Genomic DNA, 22,127 nt, shown 5'->3' on the forward strand with positions numbered 1-22,127 from the left:
CTCATTCATTTCAGTAATATACAATATGTTGGAGGATCCAATAAACGTGGTTCATTAATAATCAGTAATTATATATTTTAGAACACCATAAAATGTTACCTTTTAGTTTTGTTTATTGATAACTTTCATTATCTAAAAGATAATTCAATGTTGCTTTTATTTACTAGCACTGGCTCACTGAACTGGAACTTTTAGCGATGGTCTTTGCAGCAGCCATCCATGATTATGAACATACAGGGACCACCAACAGCTTTCATATTCAGACCAGGTGAGTCCATTACAGTAATAATAGTCCCACACACACACACATACCCATAATCACAAAAAGAAAGCTACTCAAGCGCAGAGACTATTCAGTTTTTGTCTTTGTGTACCTAGACTTAGCACACACTAATGGACCAGTGTGTGGCAGACATAGACCTTGAAACTAAGTCTTTATCAACTATGCCATACTTCCTCTTTTCTGGTAATAAATATATATTTAGTTAAATTGAATGATGCTTTTATTACATACTTTAAATCTCTGTTAACTCCTATCTTTCCCTTAACCTCATAAATGTGGGTGTTCTCTTGGGTTTAGCCTCAAACCTATGTTCTCGACTTAAATTTCTGGGTTACTGTATGTGAGTTTTATTTATTTAAAACACAAAATAAAAAACCTCCCATCTTGGAATCAACATTAAATATTGACTCCAAGGCAGAAGAAGGATAAGGGCTAGGCAATTGGATTAAATGCCTTGCCCGGAGTCACATCACTAGGAAATATCTGAGGCCATAGTTGAACCCAGCATTTCCTAGCTCTCTATCCACCAAGCTACTCAATTGTCCCACACATAAACCAATTTTAGTTCAGCTTATTTCAGCTGTGTTTATACTTGCATACAGGATAAATCACTGACTGAATGTAACTAAGGGTGAAACAGGGACTCAGGGAAAGTCACTTGCCTCTCTATGGATGACTTCTTATTGCTGTTCTCTTTAGCTTCAACTTCACATTTCCAGCCATGTACTGAAACTTTCTACTTGGCTATTCTGCTATCACCTCAATTTTAACTGACTCAAAACTACACCCAGTCCCTCCATGCCTCTTCAAGTTCTTCATCTTAAATTCCATATTTTCAAAGAATTGCAATATTACAAAGTTGGAAGAAATCTCAGAGGTTATCTGTTCTGTCTTCTCATCAAGTACTGGTGACAAGTAATTCCCAAGTATTCACTTCAAAACCTCCAATGTCAGTGAATATACTATTTCCAAAAGAAAGATGGTCCATTTTTGAAGAATTATGTTTACTAGGAAGTTATTTCTTTTGTTGAATTGACATCTGTCTCCATTTAGCATTCTTCATTTATGTTCTCCACCGTTGGATCAAATATAATAATATAAATCCCTCTTTAGATAGTTTAAGACAAGGATCATATTCTAGCTTGTCTCCTTTTCTCTTAGGTTGTGAGATCCATAGCTTCTTTGATGCAAGCCTTACCAAAGGACTTTGAGACTCCTCACCATCATTGTTGGAGCCTTGGATATGTTCCAACTTGTCAATGACCTTCCTTTCCTAAATTGTGACACCTTGAAATGAAAGCAGCACTCTAAATGAGCTCTAACCAAAGCAGAGTAGAGTGATCTTGAAACATTTGGAAACCCATACTATAGATTTTCATATCCTTTGGTTGATGAATGCCAACAATATGATTAGGGAGGTCCTTGAGAGAAGGAACTGTTTTTTGCCTTTCCTAATACACATAATAGGTACTTAATAAAAGTTTTTTTTTTAACTGACTGACAAGGTAATTACTTTTTGAAGCAATATGACATTAGGTATAGAACTTGAAACTTGGAATCAAATAAGATTAGATTCATATTCTACCTCAGACACTTACTAGTTGTGTGACTATGAGTAAGCTTCATGGAGCCTGAATTTCCCACATATAAAATAAGTATAATTATTCATATTTTATCAATTTTACACAGCTGTTTTGCAGCTCAAGTAAGATAATGCACACAAAACAATCTGAAAATTTTAAAACACTAAATTACCAAGTATTATAGTTGAAATGTTATCTCATAGATGTAATATTTAAAGAAATAATTTATCCATTCCCTTGCCTTACCCTCAACTCAATTCAGCCAGTGACTTAAATGAGCTACTAAAATAAAACTCAGTTACAACTTTGCAAGAAATGTTATCTGATATCTTCTGTACTGTCCACTATACATCACTGAGCAGAAGATATAAAAGAGAATCATTACTAACCTGTGTACCTTATATTCCAGTCATAGACTGCCATCTCGCAAATACATTTCATAGACTTACCTAGTTATTTTTGCTCAATATTTGAGTCTCCATTGGCAATATTATCTCATTCAGTTTTTGAATTCCTACTCCTTGTTCAAAGCTCACTCTACAATCTAGAAGATTTTTTTTCTGGGTCTCAGTTTCCCAATCTGCAAAGTGAGGGAATTAGGCTAGATTACCACTAAGCATCCTTCTAGTGCTCAGCTCAAATGCTCTCCTTTCCACAAAGCCCTTTCTGATTCCCTGAACTGAAAATGATTCATCTCTTGTCTAAATTCTGATAGCACTTTGCATCTCTCTCATGTCATACTTTACAGAAGAATATATTTGGGAGAGTATGTATTATCTTCCTTACTGTGTTCTCAATTCATGCCAGACAATGACTACAGCTTCTTCTTTGTGTCTCTCCTCAGCAGCCAGCATAACAGCTTTCAGATCTCAGGCAGTCAGCAAATGTTTGTTCATTGAATCAATGGATAAATGAATATTACATTTAACTAAAAGTACTTCAATCTGGTCTTTGACACTTCCTACCTGTGTGACCCTGGGCAAATCACTTAATCCCATTTGTCTAGTCCTTGACTTTCTGTTTTAGAGTTGTAACTAAAACATAAAATAAAAGTTTAAAAAAGAGCTAGATACAAAAAAAGAGAAAAAGAAATGGAAACAATAAGCATAACCAATAAACAATCATATAAATATTTTAATGAGATGGAAATGCTTCTCAATTTAAATAAAAACTGTTACATTCCTTAATATTACTTTGGTAAGATGCTTACTCTATTTCAGAAGAGAAACAAAACAGTATTTTGTTTTGTTTTACCTGTCTATTAACTGTCTATCAGCTAGGTTTCTGGAAAGAAAGATTAGAAACTTGACGCAGATGATTATTTCAATCCTTACACATACGACTGAATATCATCTGAGAACAATTTCACTTCTGCTATTAATGCAAGGACAGAGTATTCAATATCTTCCCTTTCTCTTTCTTTCCCCCTACAAACACACATGACACTGTCACTTTTGCATCTTGTCTACCTAAATCTGAGAGGTTACAAATAGTAGTGGATCAAGTTCCCACTTCTGAACTCAGGAAGAATTGGGTTCAAGCTCCACCTCTGATACATACTTGGTGCCCTGGACAAGTCACTTGATATTGTGGTGCACTACTTTCAGCCTCTACATTTGGAATTAGACCATTTCTATAGTGGAAAACTTGTAAAACTTTTAATATACAATTTGAGACTTCACAGTTCTATCATGCTTTAGAATGAATGAGTGAGAAGTCAAGTGCTTGAAAACCCAGTTGAAAAATTGGCTTGGAAGTCAATTTTCATATGAATCATGAAGTCATTAAATTTCAGCAAAATAAAAAAGGAAAGGGCAGTTTTTCCTTTTTTTTCAGGATGGAATTGTAGAATCATTTATTACTATGTATAATGGGTGTCACTTGGAATCCTGCTCTTTTCTTAACATGTCATGAACATGGAAAAGTCTCCACTACCCCAAAGGCACTTTATTCTCAAGATCCTACTAGATTTATGAGATGCAATAATGCCTAGTCCTTCTGCACGGATAAATCTGATCCTTCAAAATAATTTCTGTTTCTGAAAGCAAGATGTAGTTGATTTTGGAGTCATATCACATCATAACACTGACAAAAACTGCCATGATTAGTTATGTGGGTCAACAATGTCTGCATTTAAATAAATTTTATTTGCATATATATGTGTTTGTGTGTGGGAAATCTTTGATTTTCCCATGATGTCAGTGAAAGAGACTAGAAATAAAAATGGATATATTACTTGAGCCAGCTCTATTTCATTCTGCCTTAAACAAACACTATATATCTGTTTTTCTTGTGCAGTTTTCTTGATATTAGATATAAGTCTAATATTAGTTTTCAGTTCTGGTTTTCAATAAGGGATTGTTTTGTTTTTTAAATTTATTATTAGGAGCAAATTATTAAAATAAGATAAATATTAAAGTTATGTTCTGAATGTATATATTCATTTTTTGACAGTCGTCAACACGGAGCCTTAAAACAGAACTAAAAAGGACCTCTATGTCATTTAGTCAAACCAGCTCATTTTAAAGTTAAGAAACCTAAGTCTAGAGAATTAAAATGTGGTTTAAATGAAAAACTCAGAGAATCCTATTTATGCCAAAGACCCTCTTTTTTAAATGGTGGTTCAGGAGGATGGATCTTTGCCTTTTGTTTATTCCTTGATATACATTCAGGAGCAAGTTGGTCACTAGGGCAACCTCAAGAAGCTTACATTCCACTGGGAAGAAGACAATACATAAATGTATGGTTCATTTGCAACCTGTTGCCCAATATGAAAGGAAAATGGTTAATGGTTAGTAATTTATGACAAGCAGGAGTCTTTGATAAATGATCATATTTGCTAGGTTATAAGAATTACATTTTTAAATTGATAAAAACAATATATCTATTATTATAAAATAATAATTATATACTATTATCATATATATGTTATAATTATTATAAATATAATACATTATAATATAAAATAAATAACAAAATGGGTTGCAATGGAAATAATTAAAGACCAGGGAAGAAGCCTGGTTATGACAGAACTTTAGGACTTGCTCCCTCCGACAGGAAATCCCCCTGTCTTCTAATATTTCTGCTTCAGAAATAGTAAAGTTTGATTTTCCTAGTTTACATACTTTTAGAAAACAAGTCTTAGAGCAGTGGATCCAAGTCACATTAAGAGAGGCAAGCTGCCCAGGGCTAGAAAGGTGGCAATCTTGCTGTGTTCTGCCCTACTCAAATCACACGTGGCAGACATCTCGTCATGCCACACTTTGGAAAGAACGTTGACAAAAGTGCATCCAGAAAATATAAACAGGGTGTTGGTTAGAATAGAGATAATATAATAAAAGCTTCAGTTGAAGCAACTGAGAATGTTTGGCCAAGAAAACACAGCCCTTCTAGTATTTCTAAGATTGGCAAATGAAGGTGAGATCAGACCTCATTCATTCAACAAACATGAGGTATTTGTGATGATATGGGACCTTCCAAGCCTGGGAGAAAGCCAGTACAGAGGCAAGGAGATGGGAAATGGAATTTTATTCAAAGGGAACATCAAATCCACCATTTTGGCTGGGTTTTAGCATGCATGAAAGAGAGAAAAGTACATTATTGTACATTGCAGCTGCATTTAGAAGAACCCTGTGGGTGACCTGTACTATTTTGCTTCGGGGCAGGGTGGGGAAGCAATGAGTAGAAGTTGGAAAGCAGTAAATTTAGATTTGTGGTAAGGAAAAAAGAGGTAAGTTCAGGCAGTAGTGGAGCCATCATCATTGGGGATCTTTAGCAAAAGGTGCATGACCAATTGTTAGAAAAGTGATAGAGAGAATTTTAATTTAAGTTCTTGTTAGACTAGTTGACCACTGAGTTCCTTTAAATCTCTGAATTTCAGGGATTCTGTGAGATTCTATAATATGTGCCCTTCTCATCATGAAGCCACACTTGTCAATCTGTCAGTCTTTAAACATTTATGAAGCACATATGAACAAAGTACTTCAGGCATTGTGCTAAGTTGTAGGAATACAAAAAGATAGTCTACAAGAAGTTACATATAAGAAAAATGGGAAATAATCAAGAAAGGGAAGGCACTAGTATAATCCTATATACTAGGAAGGTCCTGTGGTATATAAAGCACTGCTCCTATAGTCAGGAAAATCTGAGTTCAAAGCCAGTCCCAGACACTTCCTATCTTTGAGATCTTGAGCAATTCCCTTAGTCTCTCTTTACTTCAGTTTCTCCATCTGTCAAATGGGATAATAATAACACCTACTTTCCAGGGTTGTTGTGAGAATCAAATGAGATATTTGTAATTTGTTCAGCATAGTGCTAGGCACATAGTAAGTACTATATAAAAAGTTAGCTATTATTATCATTATTTGAATTAAGAAGAATTGGGAAAAGCTTTCTGTAGAAGGTGGGATTTAAACTCAACTTGAAGGAAGCTGGGGAAGTCCTGTGGCAGAAACAGGAAAGGAAAATGTTCTGGGCATGGAGGAGGGCCAGTAAAAATGCCCGGAGCCCAGAGATAAAGTGTCTACTGACTTTGAACATGCATTTAGAAAACTCAATTATTAACAATAAACATCTGATAAAAATATTTACATTGACAATAATATTCATTTGATTTAGAGAAATACTACAATTTCTATTTTCCCCTTTGGAATTTGCAGAAATCTTATGAGTTGCTTGTGTTTTAAAAATTATTTGTGAGAAAAGAAATGGATAGGAAATATGTGTGTGTACTTTTGTGTTTCAGCAAGAGATACTTTCATATCAAAATCCCGAACATGCCTTTGATACTGTTGGCTGAACTTTGGTGATGATTTTTCCAACAAAAGATTTCTGTTAAGTTGAAGCTCAAGTGTAGGAATTATGTTGGCAAATATATCATTTCTGCCACAATCTCATATTTGAAATGTTTAATTAATAAAGAAGCTAAACATCCTAAATCCAGTACTAGAAGAAAAGATACAAGTCAGCTAGTCCAATCTGGGTCTAAAGAATTTAAGAGACTTGCCTGAAGTCACACATATAGGAGAAGAACTGGGAATTGAACTCTTCTAACTCCAAATCTTATATTCATTCCATGACATCGCATAAAACACTTTGGCTGAACTAGAGCATGTAGCAAACAGGATTAATTTTATAGGCCAGAATTAGACAAGTAGTTTTTGTTCAATGTGAAACTGGAACTACAGTCACTTTTCCACTCTGTTCAAATGACAAATAAGGGTTCAGATTATCCAGAAATCCTTTATATTTGACTTGAGAATGTGATTTTATTTAAATATAAGCAAAACTAACATTTGGAGGACTTAGGATGACATCGTACTCTTAACACCCAATTCTCTTGATTCTCTTCTTGGCTACCTTCTCACCCCCTAGGAATGGATAATATATAATTCCCATAACCTTCCCTGGATACAAAAGAATGGTATAACTAGCACTAGAACTTCTGGACTTCAATTTTGTTGATTATAAAATGAAGGATTTGTACTGGGTGATCACTAAAATGTCTTCCAGGTCTAAGAGTTTATGACATATATCATTTGATTTAATGCTCAGGTGACATAAAGACACACATGAGGGACAAATCTCTTCTTGGGTTGAATTCTTAATCTTTAATATGAATTGATATTGGGTATTTATGTTGGCTTTAAAGTTATTTTTTTCATTTTACTAGTACCTTACCCAGATGTTACCCATTTTACACATTGTAGGTTGAAACATGTTCATATTCATAGAAAATATTCAAACTAAGATCACAAATGTCCCAGATGCATATAATACCAAGAAAAAAATCTTGTTCCATGGGAGAAAATGCAGACAATGATACATCCAAGCTAGCAGGAAATACCAAGAAGAATGTTCAAGTACTTATTGACAATCAAGAAATTTTACAATGTCCCTTGCTTCTTCATCATATTTGTCTACTAGTACGGCATAGATTTCTTTGGTGCAGAGCCCTATGAATGATCAACTTCTATTAATGCAGATGGGCAGGTCCTTTGTAATACATATTTTTAGAGAGTCACCTGGGCTATGAAGAGTTTAATGAATTCAACAATCTTCCCACATAATTCAGACCTCTCTACTCCAAGGCCAGTCCTCTCTCCATGAAAGCATATTACAATAAAATTATAGGTCTAGTTAAAAAACAACACAAAATTATTTTGATTATTGGTTGAAAGTGAGCTGTACTAGTGCATTTTAACATGTATTTTTAACCATTATATGGGAAATCAGATAGTTAAAAAAACTACCCCATTTGGAGTGTTAAATGATGCTTTCATTATAGAAGGAAATTAATATCTCTAAGTTATCTGTAATGTTGGATTTTTAAAATACCATTTCCAATACCTTTGTATGTTCATTTTTGTACCTAGGTCAGACACTGCCATTTTATATAATGACCGTTCAGTCCTGGAAAATCATCACCTGAGTTCAGTGTATAAGCTTATGCAAGACGACGAAATGAACATATTGACAAACTTATCCAAAGACGACTGGAGGTAAGTAAGTCCTGATGGTTCCAGGGGAAATTAAAGCAAGCAAGCAAGTATTTGTTAAGGACTTTTTTATGCCAGATAACAGGGTACAAAGAGAAGCAAAAACATGGTCTCTGGCCTTAAGGAACATCCATTGTTAGGAGAGAAATAAAATTCAAATAAATAAGTTCATATGAGATTATTCACAGTAGATGGAGATAGAAAGTAATCTTAGTGGCATTTGAGATGAATCTTGAAGGAAACCAAGGAAGTAGAGAAACAGAAATGAAAAAGAAGACTTCTAGGAAGAAGGGACAGCTAGTATAAAAGGCTGGAGATGGCTATGGAGTATCATGTGAAAGGAATAAGTTGACCAATATGGCAGGTTGTTGTTTAGCTGTTTTTCAGTTGTGACCAACTCAGATACTGAAGTGGCTTGCCATTTCCTCCACCAGCTCATTTTACAGATGAGAAAACCTGAGGCAAATGAGGTTAAGTGACTTGCCCAGGGTCACACAGTTAAGTGTCTGAAGTCAGATTTGAACTCAGGAAGATAAGTCTTCCTGACTCAAAGACTAACATTCTATACACTGAGCCACCCAGCTAGCCAATATGATTGGATTTTACTTCAAATCAGAAAGGGCTATTGTTTTATTTCTATACATAATTTTAAAAGTGGAGAGGAAAATTAAAAGATTTTTAAAACTATAGGAGATACTCAAGAAATGTTTTTGAATAAATAAATGGAATATAGAATATGGAATATTCTAAAGGACATAGAATATTCTAATAGAATGTAACATAAAATAAACCTAAAGCCTGTAAGATCTCTTCAGGAATTATAATGTGAAATATATACTCATTTGAGGGGCTTTTGTCATGTGTAGTACATAAAAAAATCCCATGAAAAATGAAATACAATAGCACTTTAAAGACTGGCTTTATATGAGCATGGTAACCATGGTACAATCAGTCATTATTGAAAGTCTGCCTCTCGTGAGCAGATCTACATCTTCAAAACATATTGAAAGGTATTATTTCCCATTAATATTTTTCTATAAATGAGAACCTTCCTCCTTCCTTCCCTGCTCCTTCTTCTTCTTTTCTCCACTTCCTCCCACTCCTCTTCTTCCCTTTCCTCCTAAATCTTCTTCATCTTATTCCCTAGCTAGTGCTTATTCTTTAGAAGCTTTCTCTAGTTTGGGAAATATTTTTGCATAGAAAGGAAATTTGCATGCCTTAAAAACTACAGGTCACAGAATTTTAAGAAACTGACAAATTCTGAAAACTGTAGAACTGTGCTAGAAAGCATTTATACTTACTATTTTCAAGTTCTTACATTTCTTTTAAGTGTTAGGCACAAAAAAATCATACAGACATTTAGTATCTCTAGAAATATTATTGAAAATGAAAAACCACCTGGTTTTCCTGGAAGATGGCAGTATAGTCGGAGCGAATCTTAAAACCTCCCCACCCTTACACAACAAGATAGAAAACAACACACTTCGAGAAGAAAGAGGACCAAATCTAATAACGGGACAGAGTAGGGGGAACCCTAATGCAGCATAAAGAGGTACAACAAGAAAAAGGCTTCAATTCTGGAACTGTCGGGTCTGAGGGCGTAGAAGGGTAATCCCAGGATCCCAAGACGCCTCTCCCACATGCTGTACAGAGTCTCCAGCAGCCTGGGAAATCTCCGGCCAGTGGGAGAGAGGGCTTTGCTGGCATCCGACTCAGGGAGTCAAACACAGGCACTGGAGAGGCAACTGGAAGAGAAAACCTGAGAAGCACAGCAAAATCGCCCAGAAGATGGTGGCTTAGAGAGATCCAAATTCCAGACCACAGACAGTTTGGCTTCCTCATATGGAGATAGAGAACATAGGGCTTCAAGAGGAAAGAAAACCAGATCAAACACAGTGGACAGCGGACAGCACAGGGGGACCCCATTGCTGGAGAGCTCAGTTTTTTTTGTTTTTTTTTTCTCTTTTTTTTGTTTGTTTGTTTTTCATTCCCCTCAAGGTTTTAGCCTCAGGGCAGATAAAGGAGTAAGATTAATCCAATCAATAGAGGATTAATCCCAACAATTGAACAGACAAGAAGTTTTCAGAGGGCAGAGAAAGTAACTACAAACATGATCATAAAATACATCTGCTCAAACTAGCAGAACAAGGAAGGGAAGAAACATGAGTAAGCAACAGAAAAAGAGAAATGACAATTGACAGCTTCTTTCAAGGAAGTAAAAAGAGAGCAAATGAAACAGAAATAGAAGAAGAGGAAGTAGTTCCAGCGAACTGGACACAGGCTTTGAAAGATCTCAAAATTCAATTAACTCAAGAATTTAAAACTCAATTAACTCAAGAACTTCAGGAACTCAAAAAGCAATCAAGAGAGGCTGAAGACAATTTGAAAAAGGAAATACATGAGCTAAAACAAGAAAATAAAGTATTTAAAGCCAGAATTGGCCAGCTTGAAAATGAATCAAAGAATGCAAAAGATGTTCTACAAAGAAAATCAGACCAGAAAGAGGATGACCAAACAGCCAGAAATGAAATTCAGTCTTTAAAAAACAGAACTCAACAACTAGAAGCAAATGACTTCACAAGGCAGCAAGAATATATTAAACAAAATTTAAAAAATTAAAAATTTGAGGAGAATATGAAACACCTCATTGATTCAAAACCATCCACATAATTGACCATATCAACAAGCAGACCAACAAAAACCAAATGATTATCTCAATAGATGCTGAAAAAGCCTTTGATAAAATACAACGCCCATTCCTACTGAAAACACTAGAAAGTAAAGAATAGAAGGTCCTTTCCTAAAAATAATAAACAGTATATATCTTAAACCATCAACAAGAATAATATGCAATGGGTATAAATTAGAAGCCTTTCCAATAAGACACAATGTGAAACAAGGATGCCCTTTATCACCTCTATTATTTAACATTGTACTAGAAACACTAGCAGTAGCAATTAGAGAAGAAAGAGAAATTGAAGGTGTTAAAATAGCAATGAGGACATCAAGCTATCAGTCTTTGCAGATGATATGATGATCTACTTAAAAAGTCCTAGAGAATCAACTAAAAAGGTAGTAGAAATAATCAACATCTTTAGGAAAGTTGCAGGATACAAATGAAATGCACACAAATCATCAGCATTTCTATATATTTCCAACACATCACAGCAACAAGAGGTAGAAAAAAAAACACCATTTAAAATCACCCTAGACAATATAAAATACTTAGGAATCTATCTTCCAAAACAAACACAGGAATTATAAGAACATAACTACAAAACACTTTCCAAACAATTAAAACTAGATCTAAACAATTGGAAAAACGTTGAGTGCTCATGGGTAGGATGAGCTAACACAATAAAAATGACCATTCTACCCAAATTAATTTACTAATTTAGTGCCATACCTATCAAACTATCAAAAACCTTTTTTTACTGCATTAGAAAAAAATATAACAAAGTTTATTTGGAAGAACAAAAGATCAAGAATATCAAGAGAAATAACGAAAAAAAAAACGTGAAGGAAGGTGGCTTAGCAGTACCAGATATTAAGCTATACTATAAAACAGCAGTCATCAAAACAATATGGTACTGGCTAAGAGATAGAAGGGAGGATCAGTGGAATAGACTTGGGGTAAGTGACATCAGCAAGACAGTGTATGATAAACCAAAAGAGCCCAACTTTTGGGACAAAAATCCACTATTTGACAAAAACTGCTAGGAAATTTGGAAAACAATATGGGAGAGATCAGGTTTAGATCAACATCTCATACCCTACACCAAGATAAATTCAGAATGGGTGAAAGACTTGAATATAAAGAAGGAAACTGTAAGTAAATTAGGTTAACACAGAATAGTATACTTGTCAGATTTCTGGGAAAGGAAAGATTTTAAAACCAAGCAAGAGTTAGAGAAAATTACAAAATGTAAAATAAATAATTTTGATTATATTAAATTAAAATGCTTTTGTACAAACAAAAACAATGCAACCAAAATCAGAAGGGAAACAACAAACTGGGAAAAGATATTTATAACAAAAAATTCTGACAGAGATCTAATTACTCAAATATACAGGGAGCTAAATCAATTTTATAAAAAATCAAGCCATTCCCCAATTGATAAATGGGCAAGGGATATGAATAGGCAATTTTTATATAAGGAAATCAAACTATCAATAAACACATGAAAGTGTTCGAAAGTAATCTCTAATAATTAGAGAAATGCAAATGAAAACAACTCTGAGGTACCACCTCACACCTAGCAGATTGGCTAAAATGATAGCAGGGGAGAGTAATGAATGTTGGAGGGGATGTGGCAAAATTGGGACATTAATGCATTGCTGGTGGAGTTGTGAACTGATCCAACCATTCTGGATGGCAATTTGGAACTATGCCCAAAGAGCGATAAAAGAATGCCTGCCCTTTGATCCAGCCATACCATTGCTGGGATTGTACCCCAAAGAGATCATAGATAAACAGACTTGCACAAAAATATTTATAGCTGTGCTCTTTGTGGTGGCAAAAGGCTGGAAACCATGGGTATGCCCTTCAATTGGGGAATGGCTGAACAAACTGTGGTATATGTTGGTGATGGAATACTATTGTGCTCAAAGGAATAATAAACTGGAGGAATTCCATGTGAACTGGAAAGACCTCCAGGAACTGATACAGAGTGAGAGGAGCAGAGCCAGAAGAACATTGTACACAGAGACTGATACACTGTGGTAAAATCGAATGTAATGTACGTCTGTACTAGCAGCAATGTAATGACCCAGGACAATTCTGAGGGATTTATATTAAAGAATGCTACCCACATTCAGAGGAAGAACTACAGGACAGGAAACACAGAAGAAAAACAACTACTTGAACACTTGGGTTGATGAGGATATGATTGGGGATGTAGACCCGAAAAGACCACACCAATGTAACTATCAATAAATAATATGTAAATAAGTCTTGACTGACCACACATGTTAAAACCAGTGGAAATGTGAGTTAGCTACAGAGGGTCAGGGCAGGGGGGAGTGAAGGGTAAAGTAAAAACATGAATTATGTAATCATAGAAAATTTTTCTAAAAATACAAAATTATAAAAAAAAGAAAGAAAAAGAAAATGAAATTCTCACATGTTTTAATACCCTTAAATGTTGTAGACTGTAGGCTGCCGCTAGAAAGCAGGAACTTGTCAGCACGATAGGGGTGTGTATATGTGTGTGTATGTATAATCATTATGTAATAGATCTACAGTCTGTGTTCTGAGGGATATTCATAAGTTATGTCATATGCAATACTACATTCAAAGACCTAAAGAAAATCCATTAAATCAAGGCTATTCCTGGCCAATGGCAGAACAATTGGTCATTTTAGTTAGCTGAAAGAAAAAGAATAAATCAGTTACTTGGTGGCACAGAGAACAAGTCACAAACTGACTTTCCCCCACTAATTTGCTATCTATTTTGCATTAAATAACTAACTTAATAAAAACAAATCTATCCCATTATACATAGTTATAATAACTATCAGTCCAAATTGATGTTTATTTATTGGGATGTTCTCGTGAAAAATCTATAGTTTAGAAGAGGAATTTTATCTAGAGGAAATGTTAGTCTAAAGAGAATTATAGGCCTTCAGAGGAAGTTTCTGAAGAATTCTAATCACAAATTCTTGGAAAATTCAACATTCCCTACTGTTCAAGTTGCCATCTTTTCAACTGCCTTAACCCTGGCTAGTAATCATAAGCTGTTGTCACCATTATAGTCAGTCCAACAGATCAATCAGCACTTAATATATCAGTAAAGATATATTAAGTACATAAATGTTACAGGCACTATGCTAAGTTCTGGGGAAACAAAGGCAAAAATGAAATAGTTTCTGCCCTCATGGAGACAAAATATGCATATATAAATAAATGCAAAATAAAATATGATGGGGAGAAGTTAGAGAGATAGTTAGTAGAAACTGTGGGAGTGGGGGCAGCTATGCTCAGTAGAAAGAGCCAGGTCTGGAAATGGCAGATCTCTGGTTCAAATGTGGCCACAGATACTTCCTAGCTATGTAATCCTGGGCCAGTCACTTAACTCTAACTGCCTAGCCTGTACCAATTGGAATTTAAATGAGAATAGAATCAGAAGATTAGAGCAGGAAAAAACACATTAGAAATTATCTAATTCTGCCCCCCTCCATTTTACAGATGAGGAAAATAAGGCCTAAAGAACTAAAAAGGTGACTTTGTTCAAAATCATATGGGGAGTTCATAGCAGAGCTCCAGCATGAACTTATAACAATTTTCAGTGCTCTTTTCACTATACTACTCATGCGAGCCAAATTTGGCAAATGATTGCCAAGTTGTTTTTTTTTTACATACTTTCTCCTATAATAATAATAACTCCTATTTCTCTAAGCTTTTTAGTTTACAAAGCATTTTCTTCACAACAATCCTCTATGCATAATCATACTATTAATGACATCATGATTTTACAGAAGGAACCAAAGCTCAGAAAGATCAAGTGATTATCCATGTTCATATATCTCACAAGCAGCAAATCTGAGATTTAGACCCTGATCTTCCTGTGTCAAATCTAGCTACTTCCATTGCCTTGGAGCAGGAGAAAAATACTGATGGAAACATAGTTTTCATATACTATATTACTGACAATCCCCTTCTATTCATTTAACAGGGTTTGAGATTTTATTGATCATTGTTAATTGCAAGGAAACATTTTTCATATAGTATATTTCTAACAATCCCCTTCCATTCATTTAATAAGGATTAGAAGTTTTTTTGGTCATTGTTAATTACAAGGAAACATATTTTTCATTTAATATATTTCTAACAATCCCCTTCCATTCATTTAATAGGATTTGGGGGGTTTGGGGCCGTTGTTAATGAAAAGGAAACATTTTTCATATAGTATATTTCTAAAAATCCCCTTCCAGGGGGCAGCTGGGTAGCTCAGTGGATTGAGAGCCAGGCCTAGAGACAGGAGGTCCTAGGTTCAAATCTGGTCTCAGACACTTCCCAGCTGTGTGACCCTGGGCAAGTCACTTGACCCCCATTGCCTACCCTTACCAATCTTCCACCTATAAGTCAATACACAGAAGGTAAGGGTTTAAAATAAAAAAAAAATCTCCTTCCATTCATTTAACTGGTTTTGGGGTTTATTTTAGTGAAAGTTGAGGAAAATTTATTTAATTAAACATTCTTTAATGAGATCTCTTCCATTAAAATCACAAAGAAAATATTCTAGTAAATGTCCTAGTTTAATAATAAAAGAAGCTTTCTCTATGTGTTTATTTTTCTAATATTCCATATCTAAGAAGCTATGGGCATAGTGGTATTCAAGAAGATATTCCTTTTTTATTTTCTTAACAGTTTGATTAGGTCATCCAAATTGTTTCAACAATGTACCTTTGGGGATCATTCAAATTGAACTTCTGACCTCAGTTACTCTCACTTTATTAGCATATTAGCAAAATTAACACGATGTCACATATATGAAGTTTGGCTTCTAAGAAAATATTCTGTGGCCTTATGAGCAGAGGCAAACACTGGATTCCCTGGAGTTTACAAATATTTACATAGTCAATCTCCCTCTTAGCAGACTCTTTCTTTAGACTGAGGAATTAGCAGCCCTGTCCTTCTAAACTGTGATAATCTGTTTGCCTTATTCATTGCTGAATGCATAAGCTTGGTAGTTCAGGTATTCATAAGAAATGTTGGTTCCCAGGCTTCAGAGCTTAGTCACAGAATTTCCAGTTCAATTTGCAATTTGGCTGAGGCTCTAAAAGAGGGCGTAGAAACAGAAGGAAAGGGAAGAGAACTTAGGAAAGAAAATTGAAGCAAGCAAATTAAAAAGCTAACATATTTCCTAAAAGTCAGAAGTACTGGATTCAAGTTTTGGTGTTGCTATTAACCAGTTATTTGACCTATATGTAGTTCTATACTGCATATATGCAGTATAGAACTACATAGAAAGTACTTGGCTTAGAGTCAAGAATTAGGTTCAAATAATGTCTTTGATGCTTAGTCATTAGATCCTGAGCAATTAACAACATTTATCTGCCCTGAGCAATTCTTTGAGGCTTATCTATTTAGTCAAAGATAAGTTATTATCTTCTTTGTTAGAAAAATTTCTGAGACTTTGAAAAAAAATCATAAATCTTGTATGTATAATTTCACTCACTTCTACGAAACCTCAGTTTCCTCACTGACAGCACTCTGCTGACCCAAAGTCTTCTGCTGATGTGTGTACCTTTTTTCAAAAAGGCACCATTTCAAAGTCCTAAATCTCTATCTCCTTCTCTCTTATCCCAGGGTTAACCCTTAGGTCATTTTCTCTCTATGTCCCTAGAAATAGTGTCAAAACCAACAGATTGCTCTTTTTCATGCTCAAAAGATTTTGTGGACCCAAGGTATTTTTTTTTCCAATTTTTAAGATTCTTTCATTGGAAATCAGGAGATACTTGTGAAGAGAGCCTTTCTCCTTGGGCTGATGTCAAATTGCCTCATACTCAAGCAATAGTTTTATTATTTGCTTAAGTCCATCAGACTATAAGATTACAAAATTGATGCTCCCTTTTAATTAAAATTAACAGCAATAACTGTGTCCATCTATCTTCAGAAATAAAAAAAATGTGATTAACATGGGTGAAGCAAATGTTCCATGACTAGAGAATAGGATGCCAAATAAATAATCTTCTTTTGGATGTCTTACAGGGATCTTCGGAACTTGATTATCGAGATGGTTTTATCTACTGATATGTCAAATCATTTCCAGCAAATTAAAACTATTAAGAACACTTTGCAGCAGCCAGAGGGGTAGGTTTTTTTTTTCTTTTTGATCTTTGTCATCTTGAAATACTTAATTTTTTTAAAAAACAGTTTTTAGTGGGGCCTTGGGAGTGACAGACATCTTTTTAAAAGTGCCTTTTTTCTGGATAATCAGACCATGTTCTTAATTTGGCAGGCTAGACAAAGCCAAAACCATGTCCCTGGTTCTCCACGCTGCGGACATAAGCCATCCAGCAAAACCCTGGGAACTGCACTACCGGTGGACCATGGCCCTGATGGAAGAATTTTTTCGACAGGTGCCTATTTCAAACTATGTGAAAATACTTAAGCCGATCAAGAAACATTGATTAAGCACCTACTATGTGCTGAGAAGTCCTTGTCCTTATAGGCTAATTAGAGAGACAGCAGACAAAAAAGAAACTGAATAGTAAGGAAGGGAAAGAGGGAGCAAAGGGAAGAGAAGATCCTTAAGAGGGTAAAAGGATGGGGAAAAGGGATGATGAAGCCAGATGTGGAATAATGAGGTGGCTGCCCTTCATAAATTGAGGCTCTGAGAAGAACTCTCCAGGGTCTATTTTCTGGCCTCTCTAATCAGATTGAGGAAGAGGCAACAGGGCCAGGGGTACTGAGGAGGCATGAATTAAAGAGTTGATGTGCTCTTGCTGGCAAATGAGTTGCCAGAGATGATGAAGCGCAACAGCAGCCAGGTAGAAAATGAAATATCTTCGGGAAGTTTAATTATTTGTAGAGAACATGGCCATGAAACATCCAGGGCACATGAGTCAAGAAAGCTGCTTCATTTCTGTTATGCTCTGGCTCCTCAAAACTAGCTTGACTGTTTTAATGAATTTGTCATTTTTGCTCTTTTGTTATTTTAGCCAGTCTTGTGATAGTGGGCATAGAGGCTCCCAGGGCCCTCTGTCTGCAGATTCCAGTGGTATCCTCTGGAATGGAATCCCTGGGATCCTCTGAGATGAAGGAAACTCAGGGATTAAGCAGAGATGGTGAGGTTGCTGGTCATGCCCACAGGGGCTACCTTGTTGATTCCACATAGCTTGCTCTGGCCCTGCCCCTAAGACCTACAGAAGTGGGACTGAGGCAAGGGACATCATAAAACTTTTTCCCTAGTTGTCTCTGATTATTCTGTGTTTCCTTTGATTCTATGGAGTTATTTTGTATTGTTTGTAGGAGGCATTAGGAGGGCAAGGAAGCTTCACACCCCACTCTGCAGTCTTCCTATGCAGTTTTAAAAGAGATGTTTGGGGCAGCTAGGGGGCACAGTAGATAGGATTCTAGTCAGAAAGCCAGGAAGTCTGAAGTCTGGCCTCAGATCCTTACTAGCTGTGTGATCCTGGGAAAGTCATTTAATCCTGTTTGCCTCCATTTCCTTATCTGTAAAATAAATTGTAGAAGGAAATGTGAAATTATTCCAGTGTCTTTGCCAAGAAAACCCTAAATCGAGTCACAAAGAATTAACATGAATGAAATGACTAAACAATAAAACTACTTGTAAGTAGTAGGGGCATCTAGGTAGAACAATAGATAAAGTGTTGGGGCCTGGAGTCAGGAACACTCATCTTCCTGTGTTAAAGAGGGAGAAAAAGAGGGAGAGAGAGAGAGAGAGAGAGAGAGAGAGAACCTTACAAAATTTTGTAGATACATTAGAGTTAATCTATTTCAGTTACCTCATTTTACAGACAAGGAAACTGAAGCCAAAAAAGTGCCAAAGGTCATATAAATACAAGTAAACAATTGTATGTGGCAAAGTGGCTGTTAGGATTCAGGGCTTCTGATTCCAGCATGTTTTTCAATGTTTTGAAAAGACTGTCATTATTAGACTACATTTGAAGATATGGTGGCAGTCAGGCTGTGGTCTCAGGGTCAACCCTCACAGGACTTAAATTTTCTATATTAATTAATTATATAATCTTAACCAGCCTAAATCTCTCACACACATGCCATTATCATAAGGACAAGAGTGAATGAATCCAGAACAATCCATCCATACTCTTCCTTTTAGTACTTTTTATTTTTACATCACAATCTGACAGCAAGTACAACTTTCCACACTAGGTCTCCAACTCCAAAATGAGGGAAAAATATTTCTTTAACTCTTCTCTGGGGCTGTTCAGCCATTATAATTATCTAACATTCAGATTGATTCTATCATTCTTTTTGTTTACATAGTCATTGTGTGTATTGCTTTATTAACTGACATTTCACTTTGTATTAGTCCATAAGTCTTCTTATTTCTCATGCATTTCTCATATTTGTCTTTTCTTATCTCGTAGTAATATTTTAGTACCTTTAACTACCACACTCCAAATGGATGAAATACCACACTCACACATAAAACACAGCTAGGAATGGAAAACCTTCCATCTTTTCTTAAGTATAATTTCCCCATCATGTCTTCCAGGATTGTCCCAGATCATTTCATTGCTGAAAGTAGCCAAATTTTCACAGATTAATCATTGTACGATCTTGCTGTTGTTGTGTACAATGTTCTCCCAGTTCTGCTTATTTCACTCTGCATCAGTTCCTGCAGATCTTTCCAGCTGATTCTGAAATCATCTTGCTCATCATTCCTTATAGCACAAGATTATTCTATAACAACATATGCCACAATTTGTTCAGCAGTTCCCCATTTGATGGGCATTCCCTCAATTTCCAATTCTTTGCCACTACAAAAAGAGCAACTATAAATATTTTTGTACAAGTAAGTCCTTTCCTCTTTTCTACTATCTCTTTGGGACACAGACCTAGTAGTAATATTACCAGATCAAAGGATATGCACAGTTTTATAACCCTTTGAGTATAGTTTCAAATTGCCCTCTAGAATGGTTGGATATTTTGGCAATTCTTACTGCAAATCATAGCTGCAAAATTTGCCTGGAAACAACTGCTCAGTGTCCCAAATTCAGTATGAGTTAGAGGCAGGATTTGAATACAGCTCCTTGTCTTGTCTCTCTCATACCCACACATGTGTCACATGTACCAAAAATACAAATATAAGCACTGAAACTAAAATTCAAAAGAAGTTAACTTGTTCTTGCTGAGCATTTAGAGGACTGAATATTACAGTTTCTTGCTGTTTGATGAATGTTTGTTTTCTATTTCAGCAGCTTGCTAGTCACTTGGGAATTTGACAGTCTGTCCCCAAAGAGATTTACAATGTCAGCATTTCTGTTATTGTCATGAATTTGTTATTACCCAGAAACCATTCACTTAGACTCTGTTCAGTAACTCTCAAGTAACACATAAAAATAATCACAAGTGAAAAGCATCCATTTCCTATGGAAAATGGTAACCCCTAGTTTATATCCAGTCTACAATTTGAAAATCAAGGACTACTAGAGCTTGGAAGGATTTCATTGGTCCTTTGGTCTAATTTCCCCATTTTACAGATGAAGCTCAAATAGGTTTATCACATTGCCCATCGTACCACAGCTAGTAAGTGTAAGAAGCAGTATTATACCACAGGACTTCTGCTTTATCTATTAGACCAGTCTGCCTCTCAGTGTCCTAACCTAAAATAACAATTTCATGAAATGTTAGAACTTCAAAACTAGTCCATGTGTATTACTTTACATATGAGAAAATTAAAAACTACGTAAAGAAATTTATTTTCTGCCAATGTCAATTAATCAAAGCCAGTTATTAAATGCCTACTATGTTCTAGGCACTGGAGAGAAATACAAAGAGAAAGACGAAGCATTGTCTGCTCTAAAGAAGCTTCTATTCCATCAGAAAGGGGTAAAAGAAATATATAAGCACACAAATTATACAAACAATGAACAGGAATAGGGAAAGGACCAAACACTTATTGTGCACCTACTATGTACCAGGCATTGTGCTAAGTGCTTTATAAATATGATTGTATTTAATCTTCAAAAAGACCCTAGAAGCAAGGGCTACTATAATTCCCATTTTACACAAGAGGAAATTGAGAAAGCCAGTAAGTGATTTTCCTAGAGTTACACAGCTAGTAAAAACTGGATTTCAATTCATTTTTAAAATTTCAGGCCCAGTATATGTCTGAGCAAATGTGGGAAAGAAGGAAGGAAGGAAGGAAGGAAGGAAGGAAGGAAGGAAGGAAGGAAAGAAGGAAGGAAGGAAGGAAGTAGTAATCACTTAATTGCCTACATTGTGCCAGGGTTAGACTAAATGCTTTGCAAACATTATCTCATTTGATCTTGATTTGACTCTAGGAGTTAAAAACTGAGATAGGCAGCAGTTAATTGACTTAAAGGTTTGAACTCACGTCTTTATGACTTTAAGACCAATGCTTTAACCACCACGCCATCTAACTGCCCAATAAATGGTAGTAGGACATTAGAAAAGAGGCTACATAATTCATTGTGCTATTTGTTTCTACAAATTGGTTTAAAATTGAAATAAAATTACTGCTTAAAACATATGAGAAAACTAGTATTAGAAAATTAAGTAAGCAATGAGTTAAATCAAATGAGACCATACATTTTTGAGGTTCTTCATGTGAATTCTAAGTTTTCTAGAGAGGTAATCATCCAATTCCCAGGGAACATGGAGACTAAAATTTGAATTACAAGATAGAGAAGAAACTATTCAGCAGGACAGTAAGAATCTTTTGTATCTTTAAAAAATGGCAAACAGTACATCTGATGGTTTATGCAAAAAAAGAAAAAAATAAAGGTCATATTATTGAATAGATTTGGCATCAGAAGACCTTGAAAGGGCATATCATCTGTATTCATCAGATGGTGCCACTTAGTGTAAAAAGAAATGATAATATAAAGAACTCTAGGGACAATGGAAATTGATTGCAAGGTCAGAGATGGGCAACTTCAGAAACACAAGGGAATATAAGGTCAATTTAGAATAGCCAAATGACAGCAAAGCGATAAGTCCAGGAAAATTACTGGAGCAATCACAACCTACTCTATTAAACACTGTTATGTATTATACACTAGAAATGGGTTCTTTGTTGGTATTGT

The 22,127-nt window shown here is 35.4% G+C and overlaps 1 protein-coding gene across 1 annotated transcript in view; it reads left to right on the forward strand.

Moving 5' to 3' along the window:
• PDE1A (phosphodiesterase 1A) overlaps positions 1 to 22,127 on the forward strand; it is a 459,479-nt gene that overhangs the window by 351,721 nt on the left and 85,631 nt on the right. Inside the window, exons 7-10 of the mRNA XM_044669733.1 lie at positions 168 to 268; positions 8,241 to 8,366; positions 17,077 to 17,178; positions 17,327 to 17,447. Coding sequence (XP_044525668.1) covers positions 168 to 268; positions 8,241 to 8,366; positions 17,077 to 17,178; positions 17,327 to 17,447 — 450 coding nt within the window. The remainder of the gene's footprint in view (positions 1 to 167; positions 269 to 8,240; positions 8,367 to 17,076; positions 17,179 to 17,326; positions 17,448 to 22,127) is intronic.

Source organism: Gracilinanus agilis, chromosome 3, assembly GCF_016433145.1.
Source record: "Gracilinanus agilis isolate LMUSP501 chromosome 3, AgileGrace, whole genome shotgun sequence".
Taxonomy (NCBI): Eukaryota; Metazoa; Chordata; class Mammalia; order Didelphimorphia; family Didelphidae; genus Gracilinanus; species Gracilinanus agilis.